Here is a 26,135-nt window from a genome sequence, read left to right as displayed (position 1 = left end):
TGACATTTCTTACAGGTCCCAACGAGACTCGAACTCGTGATCTCCTGCTTACTAGGCAGGCGCTTTGCCATCTAAGCCATAGGACCACAAAACGGCTTCATAGGACAACAATTTAAAAAGTGGTCATGACGTCACAAAAGCAGTTTTACAATTGATTACTTCTATTTTAAAGTTCCCAACTGTTCCAAACAATTTACAAAAAAAATCAACGAGATTTTCAACGATACTACGAGTCCTGGTCTCTTACTAGGAAGAGCAGATCCATGCTGCACAATTAGTTATTATGATTTGGTGTTTAAATTTTAGCATGGAAAATACCTATGGAATTGTGCCCTAGTAGGCAGTCAAAATTAGACTACCAAGAAAATAATCATTATAACTAGCAATTTAACGGTATTCTGCGCTATAATAGAACGTATTTTAACGATTCTATCAGTTCTTTTTCTGATTTCTAAGAGACACGTGATGATTATGATGACATTTCTTACAGGTCCCAACGAGACTCGAACTCGTGATCTCCTGCTTACTAGGCAGGCGCTTTGCCATCTAAGCCATAGGACCACAAAAAGGCTTCATAAGACAACAATTTCAAAAGTGTTCATGACGTCACAATTGCAGTTTTACAATTGATTACTTCTATTTAAAAGTTCCCAACTGTTCCACAGCACAAAGAACAATTTACAAAAAAATCAACGAGATTTTCAACGATACTACGAGTCCTGGTCTCTTACTAGGAAGAGCAGATCCATGCTGCACAATTAGTTATTATGATTTGGTGTTTAAATTTCAGCATGGAAAATGTTGGAATTATTCCATGCGCACCATCTAGACATGATGTGGCACCACTGTATGGTCTGTCGTCTGCTATCCTAAAACCACGCTTCTTGTCAGTTGAATAGCGAACTAGCTATCTGCAATAAACGCTGAGAGCGTCAAATTTCGGCTTAAGCTTTTCTTATGCGCCGTTGCCTGTTTTACGAAATTGTGTCTTCTGCTATTTTGATTGTGTTCCGCGTTATTTGCAACAGCAGACAACCCAAGCAGTTAAATTTCACATGTGATCTCCATTGTCGATCAAAATGTCTAAGAATTGCAGTTCAAGTAAAAGTAAAGAAACCGGGCATCAAATTAATGTAGACAGCAGCTCGACGGATGTTGGAAACCGTAAGTGCCTAAAGTAATTGATAAATGTGCAAATCTAATCAATGACTTTGCAGTTGCTAGAGGATTTGAAAGATCAGTCGTCGTTTCAAATGCATCATCGATTCGTTTCCCATTTCCCATTACAAATCAGGTGGCTATTAATGTAATACCCTGTTTTTTTTGCATAATCATTGCTTTAATATGTCAACAGGTGCGTCCAGTGGGTCCAATTCCAAGAAACTCATCATGGCAGTTGATGAATGACCAAGCCATTCGTAACTCTACTACTAACCCCAACATTAACTCAACACTTCTTCTAAATAGTAACAAACCTGTAAAGCTAGTGCGTGTTGTTACACCAGGGAACACATTGGTATGGACAATTTCCTTAATATAACATATTTATATGTTGCGGTACTAAGAATAGAACATTTTTTCAGAGGTTAGGACAAACGCCCAACATTCGACTAACGCAAATCAGAGTAACAAACACCAACGTGCAGCTCAAGCAACCACAACAAAATAAGGTAGGCTAAATTATATGTCAAAAATCAAAAATTTTAAATGTTATAACTTCAGCTGTTTATTTCTTTCGCGTAGTCATATGCTTCTTCTGGACCAATTGTTCTTTTCCGAGGGGAAAGTCGTGGCGATCATCGCCCAATCGTCGACATAGATGCCCCAGAAGGAATAGTAAATAATTTAGATATCGATACTGACAAGACCCATGTGAATGAAAGTGGTCCTTCTACATCAAACAGCAGCGGTAAGACCAACGAAATGTTAAAAAATCAAACTGAAGTGCTCTAAATAATATTTCTATTTTCAGAGTCGTTGAAGGGCAAGACGAAGACAAGAAACAGATGGACAGAACCAGCTACGAAGAAAATGTTGGAAACATACGAGGCTTTAAAAAAAAAACCGGATCTGTCGAAACCTCACAAAAGGATGGCCTTGTGGACTGCGGTATAAACAACTCAAAAATGATTGTTTTTCTATTTTTTTACATGTTCGAAAGATTTTAGATTGCGGAACAATTGGCCGACGACGGTTTTTCGTTTTCTGCAGCTCAATGTATGGACAAATTCAGTAAACTTCAAGGGCAATACCGCTCTCGTTTGGACTTCAAGGGGAAAAACCTCGACCCATGGGTACATCATGCTACTTTGCAACGGATTGAAGGAAGCAAAGCTGAAAACAGCAGTGCTTTCGTCCGGGAAACTGGGACCAAACGAAAAGAAGAGGCTGATTATCCAACCTCTGATTTAGATGTAAACTTACACTTTCAAATTTCATTAATATTTCGTCTTTTACTTAATTATTTATAAGCAAATCATTCATTAATTGCAGGAAGAAGACGAGTGCGGGTTATCGAACTCAAAGAGACGGAAGACGCAGGTTCCAAAGAAAAATGCTGATTTTTTGAAAGAACTTATTGAGAGGGAGAAGGAAGAAGCTGAAGAAAGAAGAAATAGGTATGAAGAACAAAAGATAAGAGATGATGCTGTTGCAGAACATATGAAGACAATTGCTGAACAAAGTTCAAAGAGAACTGAGCTTCAAAAGTCCTCAACCGAAGCCTTGCGCTTACTTTCCGCTGCCCTTGTTCAGCACTTGACTCAACAGAAACCTGCTTAATTTTTCAATATGAAACATTTTTATTTAATTCCATGTCATGCTGCCAACAGAAATCAAAGTATAGGAAATCCTGCAGTACAAACCTTTTCTGTCACCCTTTTCAATCAAGAGACCAGCAATTAATTTACTTTATTTCTTTTATTAGGCATTGTCATATCGTAAGAAGTCAAATACACTCTTTGTTAATTTATTCAGACAGGCACAAAATAACCTGCAAGTTCATCTCTTCTAATTTCAGCTTCATTTTCCAATTCAAAACCTATATAATCATCATCTTCTAGATCTTCATCCTCCAGTGGGTGGTCCCTTAGAAATTCGGTCATGTTTACTGGCTCGAAAAATGGTTCATCAAGTACAAAGTTGTGTAAACAGCAGCAGGCTATTATTATATCCGACAGGTACTCTAAATTGTGCACATCGATAACTTTAAGTCTCCTAAATTTCAACTTGAGAAGAGCAAAGCATCGCTCAACTACTTGGCGGCTACGTCGCTGCATATAGTTGTACACCACCTCAAACTTGATCGGAATTAACAAAAAAATTATTTTGAGAAAAATTCAGATTGCTTTTTTTTAATATACCGGTTCCAGTGGATGGTCTAATCGATAAGGAATCATAACACGCGGCAGCAACGTGTAACCTCCATCAGCCAACAGAATGTAGTCTGTGTCGGCAAGCAGCATGTCAACATGTCGCCCGATAAAACTTTTCCTAAATATTCTAGAGTCTTGCATTGACGATGGCCAGCCAGTGCTGGCGTCCAGTATCCGTCGATAAGCGTCACAGACCACTTGAAGGGAAACTCCAGGGAATCCTTTTCTATTAATGTAGCTTGTACCTTCTTCTTGGGGATTATTAGCTAATCTTATATACGTCGCGTCTATTGCACCTATATTTTTTAACGATATAGGAACTTAACTGAAGCTCATTTAAGACTGTAAATACACAAAGTTGGTAATTACCGAGAGCAAAAGGGAACCTAAACTGCGCTGAAATATTTACATATTCATTTCTGGCTGGCCATGTGACGAATAGTTCACTGTGTTCCACAATTACACGACAAACTTTTTTCAAAACATGATGGGCACTTCCTGTGTGTAACGAAATTTAAAGAATATAACAAATTGGTTACATGTAAAAAATATGTTTACATGTGATTAAAAGAAAATTTTACTTTCATGACGTATGTATGTATGTATGTAAGACAGTTACAAGTTTAGATACCTCTACAACGGTATCCGAAACGATGGGCAATTTCACGGAATGTTTCGGGAGTGCTTAGAGACCAAATCGCTAACAGCAATTTATGCAAAATAGGTTCTCTTCCACAATAAAATTGATCCTCAAGATGCTGCCCTATCAAGTCATACAGTTCCTATATATCAAGAAATAGCAATGAAAAACTGTCAGTCTAAAATTACCAATTGAAAAATTATACCCGAAATCTCTGTCGATTCATACGAAAGTCCTCTGCAAATTGAACGTCTGCATACCTAAGTACCATGGCAGCAAATCCACATAATGCTTCCCTCCGATGCCTTCTTCTTTCTCTCATTTGCACAAACAACCATCTCAATACTGACGATCGACTTCGAGGACTTAAATATTTCAGACATCTGTTGAAAATCACTAAACTTTCTTCTTCGTCATAATCGATGTTTAAAAAATGTTCCTGTATGCAGGCTGCGGCGAAAACCCCTGTCAATATCCGTATTTCTTCCATTTTTCACAGCTACAAAAAAGGTAAATAACACTTGGAAGACGTCTCACAGTATGTGCCAAATCGTCAATTATGCGGAACAGCGCAATGAACAATTTCGTATGACAGACAACGCCGGATAAGCAAAGCTTAAGCCGAATTTTGACGCCTCCGCTAGTTCTTTTCCCTTGCACTTTGTTAAGTAATCATTCAACATCACTACATATCCCAGGTATATAATTTATTAACTGTGTGAATAATTATAAGATGAGTGTGCCTATTAAAGTGATGTGTTGCACCCTCACTTACAATTATGTCAAAATCCTACAGGTTATGGGCCCAGCTACGCGCTACCTACCTCGTGGATACTAAAGAATGAACACATCCAAAGATGTTTCTCACATTGCCAAGTTTGATGGCCAAAATTATTCATTGTGGAAGCTGGGACTATGGGTCCTGCTCGAACAACACAACCTCATCGACATAGTAACTGGAGATTACACCATCCCTCAAATGGTAACAGTTTACTACAGCAATATAAATATGCCAATCAAACTTGCAGTAAAGACCCCATATTTACAAATGATAGATGGAAGATGCTGAACGTGATGCTCAACTAGCAATCATAGCAGAAATCCAAGATTGGAAAGAAAGAGACGTAAGAGCTCGAGGCTACATTCTTTCAACAACTGAGGTATCAATCTACAGGATCACTCCTAATATATACAATCCGGTTGATAACTTTCCTACATTATATATGTTTATAGTTGTCACAACAACGACTCCTCATTGATTGCATAACTGCACACCAAATGTGGACTACACTCACGGCTCAACACCTTGAAAGGGCATCTGACAACCAACATGACCTGTTGATGCGGTATTATGACTACAAATACCAACCTGAAACCGACATGAAGAATCATATTGCCAACATAAAATCCATTGCCCACCAATTGGGAGAAGTTGGACGCCCCATAGAGGAGAGAGAGCTGATCACCAAGATCATTAGCACCCTCCCGATTGACTACAAAGCTTTCGTCTCTTCATGGCGACATGTGGCAACAGAAAAGCAAACTTTATTGACTCTCACCTCCCTCATATTACAAGAGGAGAGAGAAATTACGAAATGGAGGCCAAAGTCAAGCGATAACAAGGATTCTGCTTTTCACGCCCAAAATCGTGACGAATCTCAGGGATACTCGAATCACTATCAGAAACGTAATTATATAATATAGTTATCATGATTCAATTTATCTAAAGGTTCCAATATTCTCAATCAATTACAGAAAGAGGAAGGGGAAAGAACCACTCCCAACACACTAAAGGCTTGAGTCGAAAAAGTGGACAAGACCGGAACAAAGGAGACAATCCGATGCACTGCTCATACTGTGACAAGACAAACCACGAGATAGAGAGCTGTTACACCAAGAAACGTTATGACCGAACTGATTTCGAACGTGCTGAACTAGCCAAGAAGATGAAGATGAATGACGGGTCTGCCAAGGTGGCATTTGCTCAACATAATGAAAAACTTTAAACTTGAATCTAAAAAGTGTTGTATTACATTCCAGAAATACAAAGAGACTCAGAACTCCAGCTCGTTTCCTATCACATCTCGTCTTGAAACTCGAAGTACTGGTGATTGGTTTGCTGATTCCGGAGCGACACAGCACATGTCGGATCAGAAGGAATGGCTCGTTGATTTTGTAACTGTACCAGATGGCTCCTGGAACGTCGACGGAATTGGTTCGGCCAAATGTTCAGTTAGAGGCTACGGAGACGTCAATATCTGGACTGAAGTAAATGGTGACAGGAAGCCCGCCACCATCAAGAAAGTCTTATACGTGCCAGGGCTAGGCATTAACCTATTTTCTATTGCTGCAGCCACAGACCTTGGATGGAAAGTCACATTTGCTGACACCATGGTTCACATTTCCTCAGAGAAAAACACCAAAATCATAGTCGGAGAACGAGTAGGCAGAAATTTATATCTCTTAGCCATTCAAGCTCGATACGAGGAGGAGCCGACAAGCTTTGCACTGGCATCCTCTGTCTCACCTGCCATTTCCACGTGGCATCGTCGCCTGGCACACCTAAACTACTACACCATCGTGAAAATGGCGTCAAGTGGTGTAGTAGAAGGTCTGGACCTAGCAAATAAAACCATTCCACCAGAACCTTGCAACGGTTGCGCATTTGGCAAACACCAAAGATCACCTTTTCCCATTGGCCGGAATCGAGCAACTTACACTGGAGAAATGATTCACGCCGACCTCTGCGGCCCAATGGAAGTGGCATCACCAAACGGGTCCCTCTACTTTGCCCTATTCATTGATGACTACTCAGGATGGCGATTCATCTCATTTCTTAAGGCCAAATCTGAAGCTGTGGACTGTTTCAAAGAACTTATCCATGTCATCCGTGGAGAGACAGGCAACCTGGTACGCACCTTCCGGACGGACAACGGCGGAGAATGGTCCAGCCACGAATTCGCCACTTGGATGACCAACAAAGGCATCCGCCATGAGACGAGTGTTCCACACACACCCGAACAAGACGGCGTGTCCGAAAGAGGCATCAGAACAGTGACTGAAGGCCTACGAAGTTGTCTTTACGACACTCGTACCCCATTGGAATCATGGAACACCGAAGTGGTTAATGGAGCGGTAAATCTTATCAAAGAAAGTGGACTCCCGAAGTATCTCTGGGCTGAGGCAGCGTCATTCACCGTCTATACACTCAACCGCGTGTTAAGCAAAGTCTCACCCGTGACCCCTTTCGAAGCCTGGCATAACAAGAAGCCCAACTTATCGCACCTGCGTGTTTTCGGCTCAATCGCTTTCATCCATATTCCAAAAGCTGAAAGACGAAAGCTGGACCCAAAGAGCACCCGTTGCATCTTCGTTGGTTACAGCCACACCCAGAAGGCCTACAGATTTTGGAACCCGACAAACCGAACAATTAAGATCAGCCGGGACGTCACGTTTGACGAACATCATCGTCTTGTGGGTATACCAGGGGAACCCCCCGCCTACAACAACCAGAAAGCTCACTCACCGACCCTCGTCCAAGTCCAGGAGGAGCCATTGGCGGCCACCAGTGGTCAAGAACAACCTATCATCCACCTAGATAGTGACCCTCAGACCCAATTGAATGAAGAGATGCAGCCCAACCAGCCTACCGAGCCCAAAGCCCCTGATGAAATCGACGTAAAACAGCAAACTTAGCCACGTCGCTCCCTCAGAGGTCGAGTCCCCATCCGAGAGTGGAAGGCATGCCCGGTTATGGACCGACCCGAAACCGACAACTCCTACATTCCGCTCAACTACCAAGATGCAATGAACTGCCCGGCTGCCAAGAACTGGAAGATAGCGACTCAGGAGGAGTATCAGTCGCTGATCGACAATGGAACCTGGTCCATTGTCTCCTGTCCGAAAGACCGAACGCCCATCAAATCGCGCTGGACATTTGACATCAAGCCTGGATTGAATGGTGAACCACAACGCTTCAAAGCCCGATTCGTAGCTAAAGGCTACAGCCAACGCCCCGGGATTGACTTCAATGAGACATATGCCTCTGTCGTCTCCCATGACACCTTAAGGATCCTCTTGTCCGTTATTGCCGCTGATGACCTCGAAGCACTCCAGGTCGATGTCAAGACTGCCTTCCTCTACGGCCCCCTTGAGGAGGAGATTTTCATGGACCAACCTGAAGGATTCATCATCCCAGGCCAAGAAAGCAAGGTGTGCCGTCTCCACAAGTGCATATACGGACTCAAACAAGCATCTCGTGTCTGGGGAGACCTGTTCACCGATTTTATTGAGCATCATGGCTTTCAAAGGAGCGAAGCGGACCCATGCCTCTTTTCCCGAGTACGCGGAACAGAAAGAACTTTTCTAACCACCTGGGTAGATGACGTCATTGTTGCCAGTAATCAGCAGGAGGCCATTGACGGATTCCTGATCGCCCTTGGTGAAAAATTCCAGTTTCGATCCCACCCCCTACAACGATATGTGGGCATCGCAATAGCTCGCGATCGAGAACAGAGAAAACTCCACATCTCCCAACCAGAATATATCTCCCAGATAGTGAAGAAATTTCACATGACATCATGTTCTCCCAAGTCAATCCCGGCAGACCCAAATGTCCACCTAGTCAAACCAACTGAGAAAAAGGAAGAAGAAAATGCTTTCCCGTACCGAGAAGCCGTCGGAGCTCTACTCTACCTAGCGCTGGTATCACGACCTGATATATCCTTCGCGGTGGGTCAGGTGGCTCGTTTTGTTGAAAGTTACAACCTCTCCCATGTCAAAGCTGTTCGCCAGATCATCTCCTACATTCACGGAACCCCTAACCATGGAATATGCTTCGCTGGATCAAACATAAACCATCTGGTTGGGTTTTCAGATGCTGACTACGCGGGATGCCAAACAACTCGACGCTCAACAACTGGAAGCGTCTTCATGTACAACGGAGGAATAATTGCGTGGTGCAGCCGCCGTCAAACCTGTGTGGCCCTGTCCACCACCGAAGCAGAGTACGTGGCCGCTAGTGAGACCGCGAAAGAAGCGATCTGGATTCGCCGCATTCTACCAATTTTCCAACAGGGCCCAGAAGCGCCAATTGCCATCAAGTGCGATAATCAAAGCGCAATCCAACTCGTATGCCACCCTGACCAACGTCCAAAGACGAAGCACATTGCTATCCGCTACAACTTCATTCGCCTACAACAAGCAAATGGAGAGATCAAAATGGAGTTCACAAGATCGGCGGATCAACTTGCTGACATCATGACAAAGGCGCTACCAAGCCCCCGTTTTCATTCCATCCGTGAAGAACTAAGCGTCGTACCGGGATTCATCTAGGACAGCAAAAAGGATCCATCATGTCCACCTGAGGAGGAGTGTTGGAATTATTCCATGCGCACCATCTAGACATGATGTGGCACCACTGTATGGTCTGTCGTCTGCTATCCTAAAACCACGCTTCTTGTCAGTTGAATAGCGAACTAGCTATCTGCAATAAACGCTAGTTCTTTTCCCTTGCACTTTGTTAAGTAATCATTCAACATCACTACATATCCCAGGTATATAATTTATTAACTGTGTGAATAATTATAAGATGAGTGTGCCTATTAAAGTGATGTGTTGCACCCTCACTTACAATTATGTCAAAATCCTACAGAAAATACCTTTGGAATTGTGCCCGAGTAGGCAGTCAAAATTAGACTACCAAGAAAATAATCATTATAACTAGCAATTTAACGGTATTCTGCGCTAAAATAGATCTTATTTTAACGATTCTATCAGTCCTTTTTCTGAATTCTAAGAGACACGGGATGATTATGATGACATTTCTTACAGGTCCCAACGAGACTCGAACTCGTGATCTCCTGCTTACTAGGCAGGCGCTTTGCCATCTAAGCCATAGGACCACAAAACGGCTTCATAGGACAACAATTTAAAAAGTGGTCATGACGTCACAAAAGCAGTTTTACAATTGATTACTTCTATTTTAAAGTTCCCAACTGTTCCAAACAATTTACAAAAAAATCAACGAGATTTTCAACGATACTACGAGTCCTGGTCTCTTACTAGGAAGAGCAGATACATGCTGCACAATTAGTTATTATGATTTGGTGTTTAAATTTCAGCATGGAAAATACCTATGGAATTGTGCCCTAGTAGGCAGTCAAAATTAGACTACCAAGAAAATAATCATTATAACTAGCAATTTAACGGTATTCTCCGCTATAATAGAACTTATTTTAACGATTCTATCAGTTCTTTTTCTGATTTCCAAGAGATACGGGATGATTATGATGACATTTCTTACAGGTCCCAACGAGACTCGAACTCGTGATCTCCTGCTTACTAGGCAGGCGCTTTGCCATCTAAGCCATAGGACCACAAAACGACTTCATAGGACAACAATTTCAAAAATGGTCATGACTTCACAACAGCAGTTTTACAATTGATTACTTCTATTTTAAAGTTCCCAACTGTTCCACAGCACAAAGAACAATTTACAAAAAAATCAACGAGATTTTCAACGATACTACGAGTCCTGGTCTCTTACTAGGAAGAGCAGATCCATGCTGCACAATTAGTTATTATGATTTGGTGTTTAAATTTTAGCATGGAAAATACCTATGGAATTGTGCCCTAGTAGGCAGCCAAAATTAGACTACCAAGAAAATAATCATTATAACTAGCAATTTAACGGTATTCTCCGCTATAATAAAACTTATTTTAACGATTCTATAAGTTCTTTTTCTGATTTCCAAGAGATACGGGATGATTATGATGACATTTCTTACAGGTCCCAACGAGACTCAAACTCGTGATCTTCTGCTTACTAGGCAGGCGCTTTGCCATCTAAGCCATAGGACCACAATCGGCTTCATAGGACAACAATTTAAAAAGTGGTCATGACGTCACAACAGCAGTTTTACAATTGATTACTTCTATTTTAAAGTTCCCAACTGTTCCACAGCACAAAGAACAATTTACAAAAATATCAACGAGATTTTCAACGATACTACGAGTCCTGGTCTCTTACTAGGAAGAGCAGATCCATGCTGCACAATTAGTTATTATGATTTGGTGTTTAAATTTCAGCATGGAAAATACCTTTGGAATTGTGCCCGAGTAGGCAGTCAAAATTAGACTACCAAGAAAATAATCATTATAACTAGCAATTTAACGGTATTCTGCGCTAAAATAGATCTTTTTTTAACGATTCTATCAGTTCTTTTTCTGAATTCTAAGAGACACTGGATGATTATGATGACATTTCTTACAAGTCCCAACGAGACTCGAACTCGTGATCTCCTGCTTACTAGGCAGGCGCTTTGCCATCTAAGCCATAGGACCACAAAACGGCTTCATAGGACAACAATCTAAAAAGTGGTCATGACGTCACAACAGCAGTTTTACAATTGATTACTTCTATTTTAAAGTTCCCAACTGTTCCACAGCACAAAGAACAATTTACAAAAATATCAACGAGATTTTCAACGATACTACGAGTCCTGGTCTCTTACTAGGAAGAGCAGATCCATGCTGCACAATTAGTTATTATGATTTGGTGTTTAAATTTTAGCATGGAAAATACCTATGGAATTGTGCCCTAGTAGGCAGCCAAAATTAGACTACCAAGAAAATAATCATTATAACTAGCAATTTAACGGTATTCTCCGCTATAATAAAACTTATTTTAACGATTCTATAAGTTCTTTTTCTGATTTCCAAGAGATACGGGATGATTATGATGACTTTTCTTACAGGTCCCAACGAGACTCCAACTCGTGATCTTCTGCTTACTAGGCAGGCGCTTTGCCATCTAAGCCATAGGACCACAATCGGCTTCATAGGACAACAATTTAAAAAGTGGTCATGACGTCACAACAGCAGTTTTACAATTGATTACTTCTATTTTAAAGTTCCCAACTGTTCCACAGCACAAAGAACAATTTACAAAAATATCAACGAGATTTTCAACGATACTACGAGTCCTGGTCTCTTACTAGGAAGAGCAGATCCATGCTGCACAATTAGTTATTATGATTTGGTGTTTAAATTTCAGCATGGAAAATACCTTTGGAATTGTGCCCGAGTAGGCAGTCAAAATTAGACTACCAAGAAACTAATCATTATAACTAGCAATTTAACGGTATTCTGCGCTAAAGTATATCTTATTTTAACGATTCTGTCAGTTCTTTTTCTGAATTCTAAGAGACACGGGATGATTATGATGACATTTCTTACAGTTCCCAACGAGACTCGAACTCGTGATCTTCTGCTTACTAGGCAGGCGCTTTGCCATCTAAGCCATAGGACCACAAAAAGGCTTCATAGGACAACAATCTCAAAAGTGGTCATGACGTCACAACAGCAGTTTTACAATTGATTACCTTTATTTTAAAGTTCCCAACTGTTACACGGCACAAAGAACAATTTACAAAAATATCAACGAGATTTTCAACGATACTACGATTCCTGGTCTCTTACTAGGAAGAGCAGATCCATGCTGCACAATTAGTTATTATGATTTGGTGTTTAAATTTTAGCATGGAAAATACCTATGGAATTGTGCCCTAGTAGGCAGTCAAAATTAGACTACCAAGAAAATAATCATTATAACTAGCAATTTAACGGTATTCTGCGCTAAAATAGATCTTATTTTAACGATTCTATCAGTTCTTTTTCTGAATTCTAAGAGACACGGGATGATTATGATGACATTTCTTACAGGTCCCAACGAGACTCGAACTCGTGATCTCCTGCTTACTAGGCAGGCGCTTTACCATCTAAGCCATAGGACCACAAAATGGCTTCATCCGACAACAATTTAAAAAGTGGTCATGACGTCACAAAAGCAGTTTTACAATTGATTACTTCTATTTTAAAGTTCCCAACTGTTCCAAACAATTTACAAAAAAATCAACGAGATTTTCAACGATACTACGAGTCCTGGTCTCTTACTAGGAAGAGCAGATCCATGCTGCACAATTAGTTATTATGATTTGGTGTTTAAATTTAAGCATGGAAAATACCTATGGAATTGTGCCCTAGTAGGCAGTCAAAATTAGACTACCAAGAAAATAATCATTATAACTAGCAATTTAACGGTATTCTGCGCCATAATAGAACTTATTTTAACGATTCTATCAGTTCTTTTTCTGATTTCTAAGAGACACGGGATGATTATGATGATATTTCTTACAGGTCCCAACGAGACTCGAACTAGTGATCTCCTGCTTAGTAGGCAGGCGCTTTGCCATCTAAGCCATAGGACCACAAAACGGCTTCATAGGACAACAATCTCAAAAGTGGTCATGACGTCACAACAGCAGTTTTACAATTGATTACCTTTATTTTAAAGTTTCCAACTGTTACACAGCACAAAGAACAATTTACAAAAATATCAACGAGATTTTCAACGATACTACGATTCCTGGTCTCTTACTAGGAAGAGCAGATCCATGCTGCACAATTAGTTATTATGATTTGGTGTTTAAATTTTAGCATGGAAAATACCTATGGAATTGTGCCCTAGTAGGCAGTCAAAATTAGACTACCAAGAAAATAATCATTATAACTAGCAATTTAACGGTATTCTGCGCTAAAGTATATCTTATTTTAACGATTCTATCAGTTCTTTTTCTGAATTCTAAGAGACATGGGATGATTATGATGACATTTCTTACAGGTCCCAACGAGACTCGAACTCGTGATCTTCTGCTCACTAGGCAGGCGCTTTGCCATCTAAGCCATAGGACCACAAAAAGGCTTCATAGGACAACAATCTCAAAAGTGGTCATGACGTCACAACAGCAGTTTTACAATTGATTACCTTTATTTTAAAGTTCCCAACTGTTACACAGCACAAAGAACAATTTACAAAAATATCAACGAGATTTTCAACGATACTACGATTCCTGGTCTCTTACTAGGAAGAGCAGATCCATGCTGCACAATTAGTTATTATGATTTGGTGTTTAAATTTTAGCATGGAAAATACCTATGGAATTGTGCCCTAGTAGGCAGTCAAAATTAGACTACCAAGAAAATAATCATTATAACTAGCAATTTAACGGTATTCTGCGCTAAAATAGATCTTATTTTAACGATTCTATCAGTTCTTTTTCTGAATTCTAAGAGACACGGGATGATTATGATGACATTTCTTACAGGTCCCAACGAGACTCGAACTCGTGATCTCCTGCTTACTAGGCAGGCGCTTTGCCATCTAAGCCATAGGACCACAAAACGGCTTCATAGGACAACAATCTCAAAAGTGGTCATGACGTCACAACAGCAGTTTTACAATTGATTACCTTTATTTTAAAGTTCCCAACTGTTCCACAGCACAAAGAACAATTTACAAAAATATCAACGAGATTTTCAACGATACTACGAGTCCTGGTCTCTTACTAGGAAGAGCAGATCCATGCTGCACAATTAGTTATTATGATTTGGTGTTTAAATTTTAGCATGGAAAATACCTTTGGAATTGTGCCCGAGTAGGCAGTCAAAATTAGACTACCAAGAAAATAATCATTATAACTAGCAATTTAACGGTATTCTGCGCTAAAATAGATCTTATTTTAACGATTCTATCAGTTCTTTTTCTGAATTCTAAGAGACACGGGATGATTATGATGACATTTCTTACAGGTCCCAACGAGACTCGAACTCGTGATCTCCTGCTTACTAGGCAGGCGCTTTGCCATCTAAGCCATAGGACAACAAAACGGCTTCATAGGACAACAATCTCAAAAGTGGTCATGACGTCACAACAGCAGTTTTACAATTGATTACCTTTATTTTAAAGTTCCCAACTGTTCCACAGCACAAAAACAATTTACAAAAAAATCTACGAGATTTTCTACGATACTACGAGTCCTGGTCTCTTACTAGGAAGAGCAGATCCATGCTGCACAATTAGTTATTATGGTTTCGTGTTTAAATTTCAGCATGGAAAATACCTTTGGAATTGTGCCCGAGTAGGCAGTCAAAATTAGACTACCAAGAAAATAATCATTATAACTAGCAATTTAACGGTATTCTGCGCTAAAATAGATCTTATTTTAACGATTCTATCAGTTCTTTTTCTGAATTCTAAGAGACACGGGATGATTATGATGACATTTCTTACAGGACCCAATGAGACTCGAACTCGTGATTTTCTGCTTACTAGGCAGGCGCTTTGCCATCTAAGCCATTGGACCACAAAACGGCTTCATAGGACAACAATATAAAAAGTAGTCATGACGTCACAACAGCAGTTTTACAATTGATTACTTCTATTTAAAAGTTCCCAACTGTTCCACAGCACAAAGAACAATTTACAAAAAAATCAACGAGATTTTCAACGATACTACGAGTCCTGGTCTCTTACTAGGAAGAGCAGATCCATGCTGCACAATTAGTTATTATGATTTGGTGTTTAAATTTTAGCATGGAAAATACCTTTGGAATTGTGCCCGAGTAGGCAGTCAAAATTAGACTACCAAGAAAATAATCATTATAACTAGCAATTTAACGGTATTCTGCGCTAAAGTAGATCTTATTTTAACGATTCTATCAGTTCTTTTTCTGAATTCTAAGAGACACGGGATGATTATGATGACATTTCTTACAGGTCCCAACGAGACTCGAACTCGTGATCTCCTGCTTACTAGGCAGGCGCTTTGCCATCTAAGCCATAGGACCACAAAACGGCTTCATAGGACAACAATCTCAAAAGTGGTCATGACGTCACAACAAGAGTTTTACAATTGATTACCTTTATTTTAAAGTTCCCAACTGTTCCACAGCACAAAGAACAATTTACAAAAATATCAACGAGATTTTCAACGATACTACGAGTCCTGGTCTCTTACTAGGAAGAGCAGATCCATGCTGCACAATTAGTTATTATGATTTGGTGTTTAAATTTTAGCATGGAAAATACCTATGGAATTGTGCCCGAGTAGGCAGTCAAAATTAGACTACCAAGAAAATAATCATTATAACTAGCAATTTAACGGTATTCTGCGCTATAATAGAACTTATTTTAACGATTCTATCAGTTCTTTTTCTGAATTCTAAGAGACACGGGATGGTGACATTTCTTACAGGTCCCAACGAGACTCGAACTCGTGATCTCTTGCTTACTAGGCAGGCGCTTTGCCATCTAAGCCATAGGACCACAAAACGGCTTCATAGGACAACAATTTCAAAAGTGGTCATGACGTCACAACAGCAGTTTTACAATTGATTACTTCTATTTTAAATTTCCCAACTGTTCCACAGCACAAAAACAATTTACAAAAAAATCTACGAGATTTTCAACGATACTACGAGTCCTGGTCTCTTACTAGGAAGAGCAGATCCATGCTGCACAATTAGTTATTATGGTTTCGTGTTTAAATTTCAGCATGGAAAATACCTTTGGAATTGTGCCCGAGTAGGCAGTCAAAATTAGACTACCAAGAAAATAATCATTATAACTAGCAATTTAACGGTATTTTGCGCTAAAATAGATCTTATTTTATCGATTCTATCAGCTCTTTTTCTGAATTCTAAGAGACACGGGATGATTATGATGACATTCCTTACAGGTCCCAACGAGACTCGAACTCGTGATCTCCTGCTTACTAGGCAGGCGCTTTGCCATCTAAGCCATAGAACCATAAAACGGCTTCATAGGACAACAATCTCAAAAGTGGTCATGACGTCACAACAGCAGTTTTACAATTGATTACTTCTATTTTAAAGTTCCCAACTGTTCCAAACAATTTACAAAAAAATCAACGAGATTTTCAACGATACTACGAGTCCTGGTCTCTTACTAGGAAGAGCAGATCCATGCTGCACAATTAGTTATTATGATTTGGTGTTTAAATTTTAGCATGGAAAATACCTATGGAATTGTGCCCGCGTAGGCAGTCAAAATTAGACTACCAAGAAAATAATCATTATAACTAGCAATTTAACGGTATTCTGCGCTATAATAGAACTTATTTTAACGATTCTATCAGTTCTTTTTCTGATTTCTAAGAGACACGGGATGATTATGATGACATTTCTGACAGGTCCCAACGAGACTCGAACTCGTGATCTCCTGCTTACTAGGCAGGCGCTTTGCCATCTAAGCTATTGGACCACAAAACGGCTTCATAGGACAACAATCTCAAAAGTGGTCATGACGTCACAACAGCAGTTTTACAATTGATTACCTTTATTTTAAAGTTCCCAACTGTTCCACAGCACAAAGAACAATTTACAAAAAAATCAACGAGATTTTCAACGATACTACGAGTCCTGGTCTCTTACTAGGAAGAGCAGATCCATGCTGCACAATTAGTTATTATGATTTGGTGTTTAAATTTTAGCATGGAAAATACCTATGGAATTGTGCCCGAGTAGGCAGTCAAAATTAGACTACCAAGAAAATAATCATTATAACTAGCAATTTAACGGTATTCTGCGCTATAATAGAACTTATTTTAACGATTCTATCAGTTCTTTTTCTGATTTCTAAGAGACACGGGATGATTATGATGACATTTCATACAGGTCCCAACGAGACTCGAACTCGTGATCTCCTGCTTACTAGGCAGGCGCTTTGCCATCTAAGCCATAGGACCACAAAACGGCTTCATAGGACAACAATTTGAAAAGTGGTCATGACGTCACAACAGCAGTTTTACAATTGATTACTTCTATTTTAAAGTTCCCAACTGTTCCACAGCACAAAAACAATTTACAAAAAAATCTACGAGATTTTCAACGATACTACGAGTCCTGGTCTCTTACTAGGAAGAGCAGATCCATGCTGCACAATTAGTTATTATGGTTTCGTGTTTAAATTTCAGCATGGAAAATACCTTTGGAATTGTGCCCGAGTAGGCAGTCAAAATTAGACTACCAAGAAAATAATCATTATAACTAGCAATTTAACGGTATTTTGCGCTAAAATAGATCTTATTTTAACGATTCTATCAGTTCTTTTTCTGAATTCTAAGAGACACGGGATGATTATGATGACATTCCTTACAGGTCCCAACGAGACTCGAACTCGTGATCTCCTGCTTACTAGGCAGGCGCTTTGCCATCTAAGCCATAGGACCACAAAACGGCTTCATAGGACAACAATCTCAAAAGTGGTCATGACGTCACAACAAGAGTTTTACAATTGATTACCTTTATTTTAAAGTTCCCAACTGTTCCACAGCACAAAGAACAATTTACAAAAATATCAACGAGATTTTCAACGATACTACGAGTCCTGGTCTCTTACTAGGAAGAGCAGATCCATGCTGCACAATTAGTTATTATGATTTGGTGTTTAAATTTTAGCATGGAAAATACCTATGGAATTGTGCCCGAGTAGGCAGTCAAAATTAGACTACCAAGAAAATAATCATTATAACTAGCAATTTAACGGTATTCTGCGCTATAATAGAACTTATTTTAACGATTCTATCAGTTCTTTTTCTGATTTCTAAGAGACACGGGATGATTATGATGACATTTCTGACAGGTCCCAACGAGACTCGAACTCGTGATCTCCTGCTTACTAGGCAGGCGCTTTGCCATCTAAGCCATAGGACCACAAAACGGCTTCATAGGACAACAATCTCAAAAGTGGTCATGACGTCACAACAGCAGTTTTACAATTGAAAACCTTTATTTTAAAGTTCCCAACTGTTCCACAGCACAAAGAACAATTTACAAAAAAATCAACGAGATTTTCAACGATACTACGAGTCCTGGTCTCTTACTAGGAAGAGCAGATCCATGCTGCACAATTAGTTATTATGATTTGGTGTTTAAATTTTAGCATGGAAAATACCTATGGAATTGTGCCCGCGTAGGCAGTCAAAATTAGACTACCAAGAAAATAATCATTATAACTAGCAATTTAACGGTATTCTGCGCTATAATAGAACTTATTTTAACGATTCTATCAGTTCTTTTTCTGATTTCTAAGAGACACGGGATGATTATGATGACATTTCTGACAGGTCCCAACGAGACTCGAACTCGTGATCTCCTGCTTACTAGGCAGGCGCTTTGCCATCTAAGCCATTGGACCACAAAACGGCTTCATAGGACAACAATCTCAAAAGTGGTCATGACGTCACAACAGCAGTTTTACAATTGATTACCTTTATTTTAAAGTTCCCAACTGTTCCACAGCACAAAGAACAATTTACAAAAAAATCAACGAGATTTTCAACGATACTACGAGTCCTGGTCTCTTACTAGGAAGAGCAGATCCATGCTGCACAATTAGTTATTATGATTTGGTGTTTAAATTTTAGCATGGAAAATACCTATGGAATTGTGCCCGAGTAGGCAGTCAAAATTAGACTACCAAGAAAATAATCATTATAACTAGCAATTTAACGGTATTCTGCGCTATAATAGAACTTATTTTAACGATTCTATCAGTTCTTTTTCTGATTTCTAAGAGACACGGGATGATTATGATGACATTTCATACAGGTCCCAACGAGACTCGAACTCGTGATCTCCTGCTTACTAGGCAGGCGCTTTGCCATCTAAGCCATAGGACCACAAAACGGCTTCATAGGACAACAATTTGAAAAGTGGTCATGACGTCACAACAGCAGTTTTACAATTGATTACTTCTATTTTAAAGTTCCCAACTGTTCCACAGCACAAAAACAATTTACAAAAAAATCTACGAGATTTTCAACGATACTACGAGTCCTGGTCTCTTACTAGGAAGAGCAGATCCATGCTGCACAATTAGTTATTATGGTTTCGTGTTTAAATTTCAGCATGGAAAATACCTTTGGAATTGTGCCCGAGTAGGCAGTCAAAATTAGACTACCAAGAAAATAATCATTATAACTAGCAATTTAACGGTATTTTGCGCTAAAATAGATCTTATTTTAACGATTCTATCAGTTCTTTTTCTGAATTCTAAGAGACACGGGATGATTATGATGACATTCCTTACAGGTCCCAACGAGACTCGAACTCGTGATCTCCTGCTTACTAGGCAGGCGCTTTGCCATCTAAGCCATAGGACCACAAAACGGCTTCATAGGACAACAATCTCAAAAGTAGTCATGACGTCACAACAAGAGTTTTACAATTGATTACCTTTACTTTAAAGTTCCCAACTGTTCCACAGCACAAAGAACAATTTACAAAAATATCAACGAGATTTTCAACGATACTACGAGTCCTGGTCTCTTACTAGGAAGAGCAGATCCATGCTGCACAATTAGTTATTATGATTTGGTGTTTAAATTTTAGCATGGAAAATACCTATGGAATTGTGCCCGAGTAGGCAGTCAAAATTAGACTACCAAGAAAATAATCATTATAACTAGCAATTTAACGGTATTCTGCGCTATAATAGAACTTATTTTAACGATTCTATCAGTTCTTTTTCTGATTTCTAAGAGACACGGGATGATTATGATGACATTTCTGACAGGTCCCAACGAGACTCGAACTCGTGATCTCCTGCTTACTAGGCAGGCGCTTTGCCATCTAAGCCATAGGACCACAAAACGGCTTCATAGGACAACAATCTCAAAAGTGGTCATGACGTCACAACAGCAGTTTTACAATTGATTACCTTTATTTTAAAGTTCCCAACTGTTCCACAGCACAAAAACAATTTACAAAAAAATCTACGAGATTTTCAACGATACTACGAGTCCTGGTCTCTTACTAGGAAGAGCAGATCCATGCTGCACAATTAGTTATTATGATTTGGTGTTTAAATTTTAGCATGGAAAATACCTATGGAATTGTGCCCGAGTAGGCAGTCAAAATTAGACTACCAAGAAAATAATCATTATAACTAGCAATTTAACGGTATTCTGCGCTATAATAGAACTCATTTTAACGATTCTATCAGTTCTTTTTCTGATTTCTAAGAGACACGGGATGATTATGATGACATTTCATACAGGTCCCAACGAGACTCGAACTCGTGATCTCCTGCTTACTAGGCAGGCGCTTTGCCATCTAAGCCATAGAACCACAAAACGGCTTCATAGGACAACAATTTGAAAAGTGGTCATGACGTCACAACAGCAGTTTTACAATTGATTACTTCTATTTTAAAGTTCCCAACTGTTCCACAGCACAAAAACAATTTACAAAAAAATCTACGAGATTTTCAACGATACTACGAGTCCTGGTCTCTTACTAGGAAGAGCAGATCCATGCTGCACAATTAGTTATTATGGTTTCGTGTTTAAATTTCAGCATGGAAAATACCTTTGGAATTGTGCCCGAGTAGGCAGTCAAAATTAGACTACCAAGAAAATAATCATTATAACTAGCAATTTAACGGTATTTTGCGCTAAAATAGATCTTATTTTAACGATTCTATCAGTTCTTTTTCTGAATTCTAATAGACACGGGATGATTATGATGACATTCCTTACAGGTCCCAACGAGACTCGAACTCGTGATTTTCTGCTTACTAGGCAGGCGCTTTGCCATCTAAGCCATAGAACCACAAAACGGCTTCATAGGACAACAATCTCAAAAGTGGTCATGACGTCACAACAGCAGTTTTACAATTGATTACCTTTATTTTAAAGTTCCCAACTGTTCCACAGCACAAAGAACAATTTACAAAAATATCAACGAGATTTTCAACGATACTACGATTCCTGGTCTCTTACTAGGAAGAGCAGATCCATGCTGCACAATTAGTTATTATGATTTGGTGTTTAAATTTTAGCATGGAAAATACCTATGGAATTGTGCCCGAGTAGGCAGTCAAAATTAGACTACCAAGAAAATAATCATTATAACTAGCAATTTAACGGTATTCTGCGCTATATTAGAACTTATTTTAACGATTCTATCAGTTCTTTTTCTGATTTCTAAGAGACACGGGATGATTATGATGACATTTCTTACAGGTCCCAACGAGACTCGAACTCGTGATCTCCTGCTTACTAGGCAGGCGCTTTGCCATCTAAGCCATAGGACCACAAAACTGCTTCATAGGACAACAATATAAAAAGTGGTCATGACGTCACAACAGCAGTTTTACAATTGATTACTTTTATTTTAAAGTTCCCAACTGTTCCACAGCACAAAAACAATTTACAAAAAAATCTACGAGATTTTCAACGATACTACGAGTCCTGGTCTCTTACTAGGAAGAGCAGATCCATGCTGCACAATTACTTATTATGGTTTCGTGTTTAAATTTTAGCATGGAAAATACCTATGGAATTGTGCCCGAGTAGGCAGTCAAAATTAGACTACCAAGAAAATAATCATTATAACTAGCAATTTAACGGTATTCTGCGCTATAATAGAACTTATTTTAACGATTCTATCAGTTCTTTTTCTGATTTCTAAGAGACACGGGATGATTATGATGACATTTCTGACAGGTCCCAACGAGACTCGAACTCGTGATCTCCTGCTTACTAGGCAGGCGCTTTGCCATCTAAGCCATAGGACCACAAAACGGCTTCATAGGACAACAATCTCAAAAGTGGTCATGACGTCACAACAGCAGTTTTACAATTGATTACCTTTATTTTAAAGTTCCCAACTGTTCCACAGCACAAAGAACAATTTACAAAAAAATCAACGAGATTTTCAACGATACTACGAGTCCTGGTCTCTTACTAGGAAGAGCAGATCCATGCTGCACAATTAGTTATTATGATTTGGTGTTTAAATTTTAGCATGGAAAATACCTATGGAATTGTGCCCGAGTAGGCAGTCAAAATTAGACTACCAAGAAAATAATCATTATAACTAGCAATTTAACGGTATTCTGCGCTATAATAGAACTTATTTTAACGATTCTATCAGTTCTTTTTCTGATTTCTAAGAGACACGGGATGATTATGATGACATTTCATACAGGTCCCAACGAGACTCGAACTCGTGATCTCCTGCTTACTAGGCAGGCGCTTTGCCATCTAAGCCATAGAACCACAAAACGGCTTCATAGGACAACAATTTGAAAAGTGGTCATGACGTCACAACAGCAGTTTTACAATTGATTACTTCTATTTTAAAGTTCCCAACTGTTCCACAGCACAAAAACAATTTACAAAAAAATCTACGAGATTTTCAACGATACTACGAGTCCTGGTCTCTTACTAGGAAGAGCAGATCCATGCTGCACAATTAGTTATTATGATTTGGTGTTTAAATTTTAGCATGGAAAATACCTATGGAATTGTGCCCGAGTAGGCAGTCAAAATTAGACTACCAAGAAAATAATCATTATAACTAGCAATTTAACGGTATTCTGCGCTATAATAGAACTTATTTTAACGATTCTATCAGTTCTTTTTCTGATTTCTAAGAGACACGGGATGATTATGATGACATTTCATACAGGTCCCAACGAGACTCGAACTCGTGATCTCCTGCTTACTAGGCAGGCGCTTTGCCATCTAAGCCATAGGACCACAAAACGGCTTCATAGGACAACAATTTGAAAAGTGGTCATGACGTCACAACAGCAGTTTTACAATTGATTACTTCTATTTTAAAGTTCCCAACTGTTCCACAGCACAAAAACAATTTACAAAAAAATCTACGAGATTTTCAACGATACTACGAGTCCTGGTCTCTTACTAGGAAGAGCAGATCCATGCTGCACAATTAGTTATTATGGTTTCGTGTTTAAATTTCAGCATGGAAAATACCTTTGGAATTGTGCCCGAGTAGGCAGTCAAAATTAGACTACCAAGAAAATAATCATTATAACTAGCAATTTAACGGTATTTTGCGCTAAAATAGATCTTATTTTAACGATTCTATCAGTTCTTTTTCTGAATTCTAATAGACACGGGATGATTATGATGACATTCCTTACAGGTCCCAACGAGACTCGAACTCGTGATTTCCTGCTTAATAGGCAGGCGCTTTGCCATCTAAGCCATAGAACCACAAAACGGCTTCATAGGACAACAATCTCAAAAGTGGTCATGACGTCACAACAGCAGTTTTACAATTGATTACCTTTATTTTAAAGTTCCCAACTGTTCCACAGCACAAAGAACAATTTACAAAAATATCAACGAGATTTTCAACGATACTACGAGTCCTGGTCTCTTACTAAGAAGAGCAGATCCATGCTGCACAATTACTTATTATGGTTTCGTGTTTAAATTTCAGCATGGAAAATACCTTTGGAATTGTGCCCGAGTAGGCAGTCAAAATTAGACTACCAAGAAAATAATCATTATAACTAGCAATTTAACGGTATTCTGCGCTAAAATAGATCTTATTTAAACGATTCTATCAGTTCTTTTTCTGAATTCGAAGAGACACGGGATGATTATGATGACATTTCTTACAGGTTCTAACGAGACTCGAACTCGTGATCTCCTGCTTACTAGGCAGGCGCTTTGCCATCTAAGCCATAGGACCACAAAACGGCTTCATAGGACAACAATATAAAAAGTGGTCATGACGTCACAACAGCAGTTTTACAATTGATTACTTTTATTTTAAAGTTCCCAACTGTTCCACAGCACAAAGAACAATTTACAAAAATATCTACGAGATTTTCAACGATACTACGAGTCCTGGTCTCTTACTAGGAAGAGCAGATCCATGCTGCACAATTAGTTATTATGATTTGGTGTTTAAATTTTAGCATGGAAAATACCTATGGAATTGTGCCCGAGTAGGCAGTCAAAATTAGACTACCAAGAAAATAATCATTATAACTAGCAATTTAACGGTATTCTGCGCTATAATAGAACTTATTTTAACGATTCTATCAGTTCTTTTTCTGATTTCTAAGAGACACGGGATGATTATGATGACATTTCATACAGGTCCCAACGAGACTCGAACTCGTGATCTCCTGCTTACTAGGCAGGCGCTTTGCCATCTAAGCCATAGGACCACAAAACGGCTTCATAGGACAACAATTTGAAAAGTGGTCATGACGTCACAACAGCAGTTTTACAATTGATTACTTCTATTTTAAAGTTCCCAACTGTTCCACAGCACAAAAACAATTTACAAAAAAATCTACGAGATTTTCAACGATACTACGAGTCCTGGTCTCTTACTAGGAAGAGCAGATCCATGCTGCACAATTAGTTATTATGGTTTCGTGTTTAAATTTCAGCATGGAAAATACCTTTGGAATTGTGCCCGAGTAGGCAGTCAAAATTAGACTACCAAGAAAATAATCATTATAACTAGCAATTTAACGGTATTTTGCGCTAAAATAGATCTTATTTTAACGATTCTATCAGTTCTTTTTCTGAATTCTAATAGACACGGGATGATTATGATGACATTCCTTACAGGTCCCAACGAGACTCGAACTCGTGATTTCCTGCTTAATAGGCAGGCGCTTTGCCATCTAAGCCATAGAACCACAAAACGGCTTCATAGGACAACAATCTCAAAAGTGGTCATGACGTCACAACAGCAGTTTTACAATTGATTACCTTTATTTTAAAGTTCCCAACTGTTCCACAGCACAAAGAACAATTTACAAAAATATCAACGAGATTTTCAACGATACTACGAGTCCTGGTCTCTTACTAAGAAGAGCAGATCCATGCTGCACAATTACTTATTATGGTTTCGTGTTTAAATTTCAGCATGGAAAATACCTTTGGAATTGTGCCCGAGTAGGCAGTCAAAATTAGACTACCAAGAAAATAATCATTATAACTAGCAATTTAACGGTATTCTGCGCTAAAATAGATCTTATTTAAACGATTCTATCAGTTCTTTTTCTGAATTCGAAGAGACACGGGATGATTATGATGACATTTCTTACAGGTTCTAACGAGACTCGAACTCGTGATCTCCTGCTTACTAGGCAGGCGCTTTGCCATCTAAGCCATAGGACCACAAAACGGCTTCATAGGACAACAATATAAAAAGTGGTCATGACGTCACAACAGCAGTTTTACAATTGATTACTTTTATTTTAAAGTTCCCAACTGTTCCACAGCACAAAGAACAATTTACAAAAATATCTACGAGATTTTCAACGATACTACGAGTCCTGGTCTCTTACTAGGAAGAGCAGATCCATGCTGCACAATTAGTTATTATGATTTGGTGTTTAAATTTTAGCATGGAAAATACCTTTGGAATTGTGCCCGAGTAGGCAGTCAAAATTAGACTACCAAGAAAATAAT

General features: G+C 39.1%; 2 protein-coding genes and 4 non-coding genes across 6 annotated transcripts; 1 reads left to right on the top strand and 5 right to left on the bottom strand.

The window, feature by feature from the left end:
• The first annotated feature begins 1,079 nt into the window (after positions 1-1,079).
• On the top strand, positions 1,080-2,885 carry LOC124345429. Its single transcript, XM_046798307.1, has 8 exons — positions 1,080-1,164; positions 1,218-1,294; positions 1,355-1,516; positions 1,584-1,670; positions 1,744-1,909; positions 1,973-2,109; positions 2,169-2,414; positions 2,494-2,885. Exons 1-8 carry the CDS (start codon positions 1,080-1,082, stop codon positions 2,779-2,781), a joined length of 1,248 nt encoding a protein of 415 aa, XP_046654263.1. The 3' UTR covers positions 2,782-2,885.
• Positions 2,886-2,972: 87 nt separating this feature from the next.
• On the bottom strand, positions 2,973-3,796 carry LOC124345271 (putative nuclease HARBI1). Its single transcript, XM_046798293.1, has 3 exons — positions 3,744-3,796; positions 3,363-3,670; positions 2,973-3,299 (listed from the first exon to the last, which is right to left on the bottom strand). The coding sequence occupies exons 2-3, from the start codon at positions 3,513-3,515 to the stop codon at positions 2,973-2,975; spliced, it is 480 nt and encodes a 159-aa protein (XP_046654249.1). The 5' UTR covers positions 3,516-3,670; positions 3,744-3,796.
• Positions 3,797-12,736: 8,940 nt separating this feature from the next.
• On the bottom strand, positions 12,737-12,809 carry Trnat-agu. The gene has a single exon. It is a non-coding gene; the product is annotated as a tRNA-Thr (tRNA).
• A 401-nt stretch (positions 12,810-13,210) lies between these two features.
• Positions 13,211-13,283, bottom strand: Trnas-acu. The gene has a single exon. It is a non-coding gene; the product is annotated as a tRNA-Ser (tRNA).
• Positions 13,284-23,833: 10,550 nt separating this feature from the next.
• On the bottom strand, positions 23,834-23,906 carry Trnan-auu. Its single transcript has one exon. It is a non-coding gene; the product is annotated as a tRNA-Asn (tRNA).
• A 1,378-nt stretch (positions 23,907-25,284) lies between these two features.
• Positions 25,285-25,357, bottom strand: Trnan-auu. The gene has a single exon. It is a non-coding gene; the product is annotated as a tRNA-Asn (tRNA).
• Between the last annotated feature and the right edge of the window lie 778 nt (positions 25,358-26,135).

Source organism: Daphnia pulicaria, chromosome 1 (genome assembly GCF_021234035.1).
Source record: "Daphnia pulicaria isolate SC F1-1A chromosome 1, SC_F0-13Bv2, whole genome shotgun sequence".
In the NCBI taxonomy this organism is placed as follows: Eukaryota; Metazoa; Arthropoda; class Branchiopoda; order Diplostraca; family Daphniidae; genus Daphnia; species Daphnia pulicaria.
This window is presented reverse-complemented; position numbering and strand designations above follow the sequence as displayed.

Coding starts and splice junctions, on each gene's coding strand:
- LOC124345429 (XM_046798307.1), top strand. CDS start 1,080: ATGTCTAAGAATTGCAGTTCAAGTAAAAGTAAAGAAACCGGGCATCAA. Junction 1,910..1,972: donor TTCTACATCAAACAGCAGCG/GTAAGACCAACG, acceptor TTCTATTTTCAG/AGTCGTTGAAGGGCAAGACG. Junction 2,415..2,493: donor ATCCAACCTCTGATTTAGAT/GTAAACTTACAC, acceptor CATTAATTGCAG/GAAGAAGACGAGTGCGGGTT.
- LOC124345271 (XM_046798293.1), bottom strand. CDS start 3,515: ATGCAAGACTCTAGAATATTTAGGAAAAGTTTTATCGGGCGACATGTT. Junction 3,300..3,362: donor TAGACCATCCACTGGAACCG/GTATATTAAAAA, acceptor ATTCCGATCAAG/TTTGAGGTGGTGTACAACTA.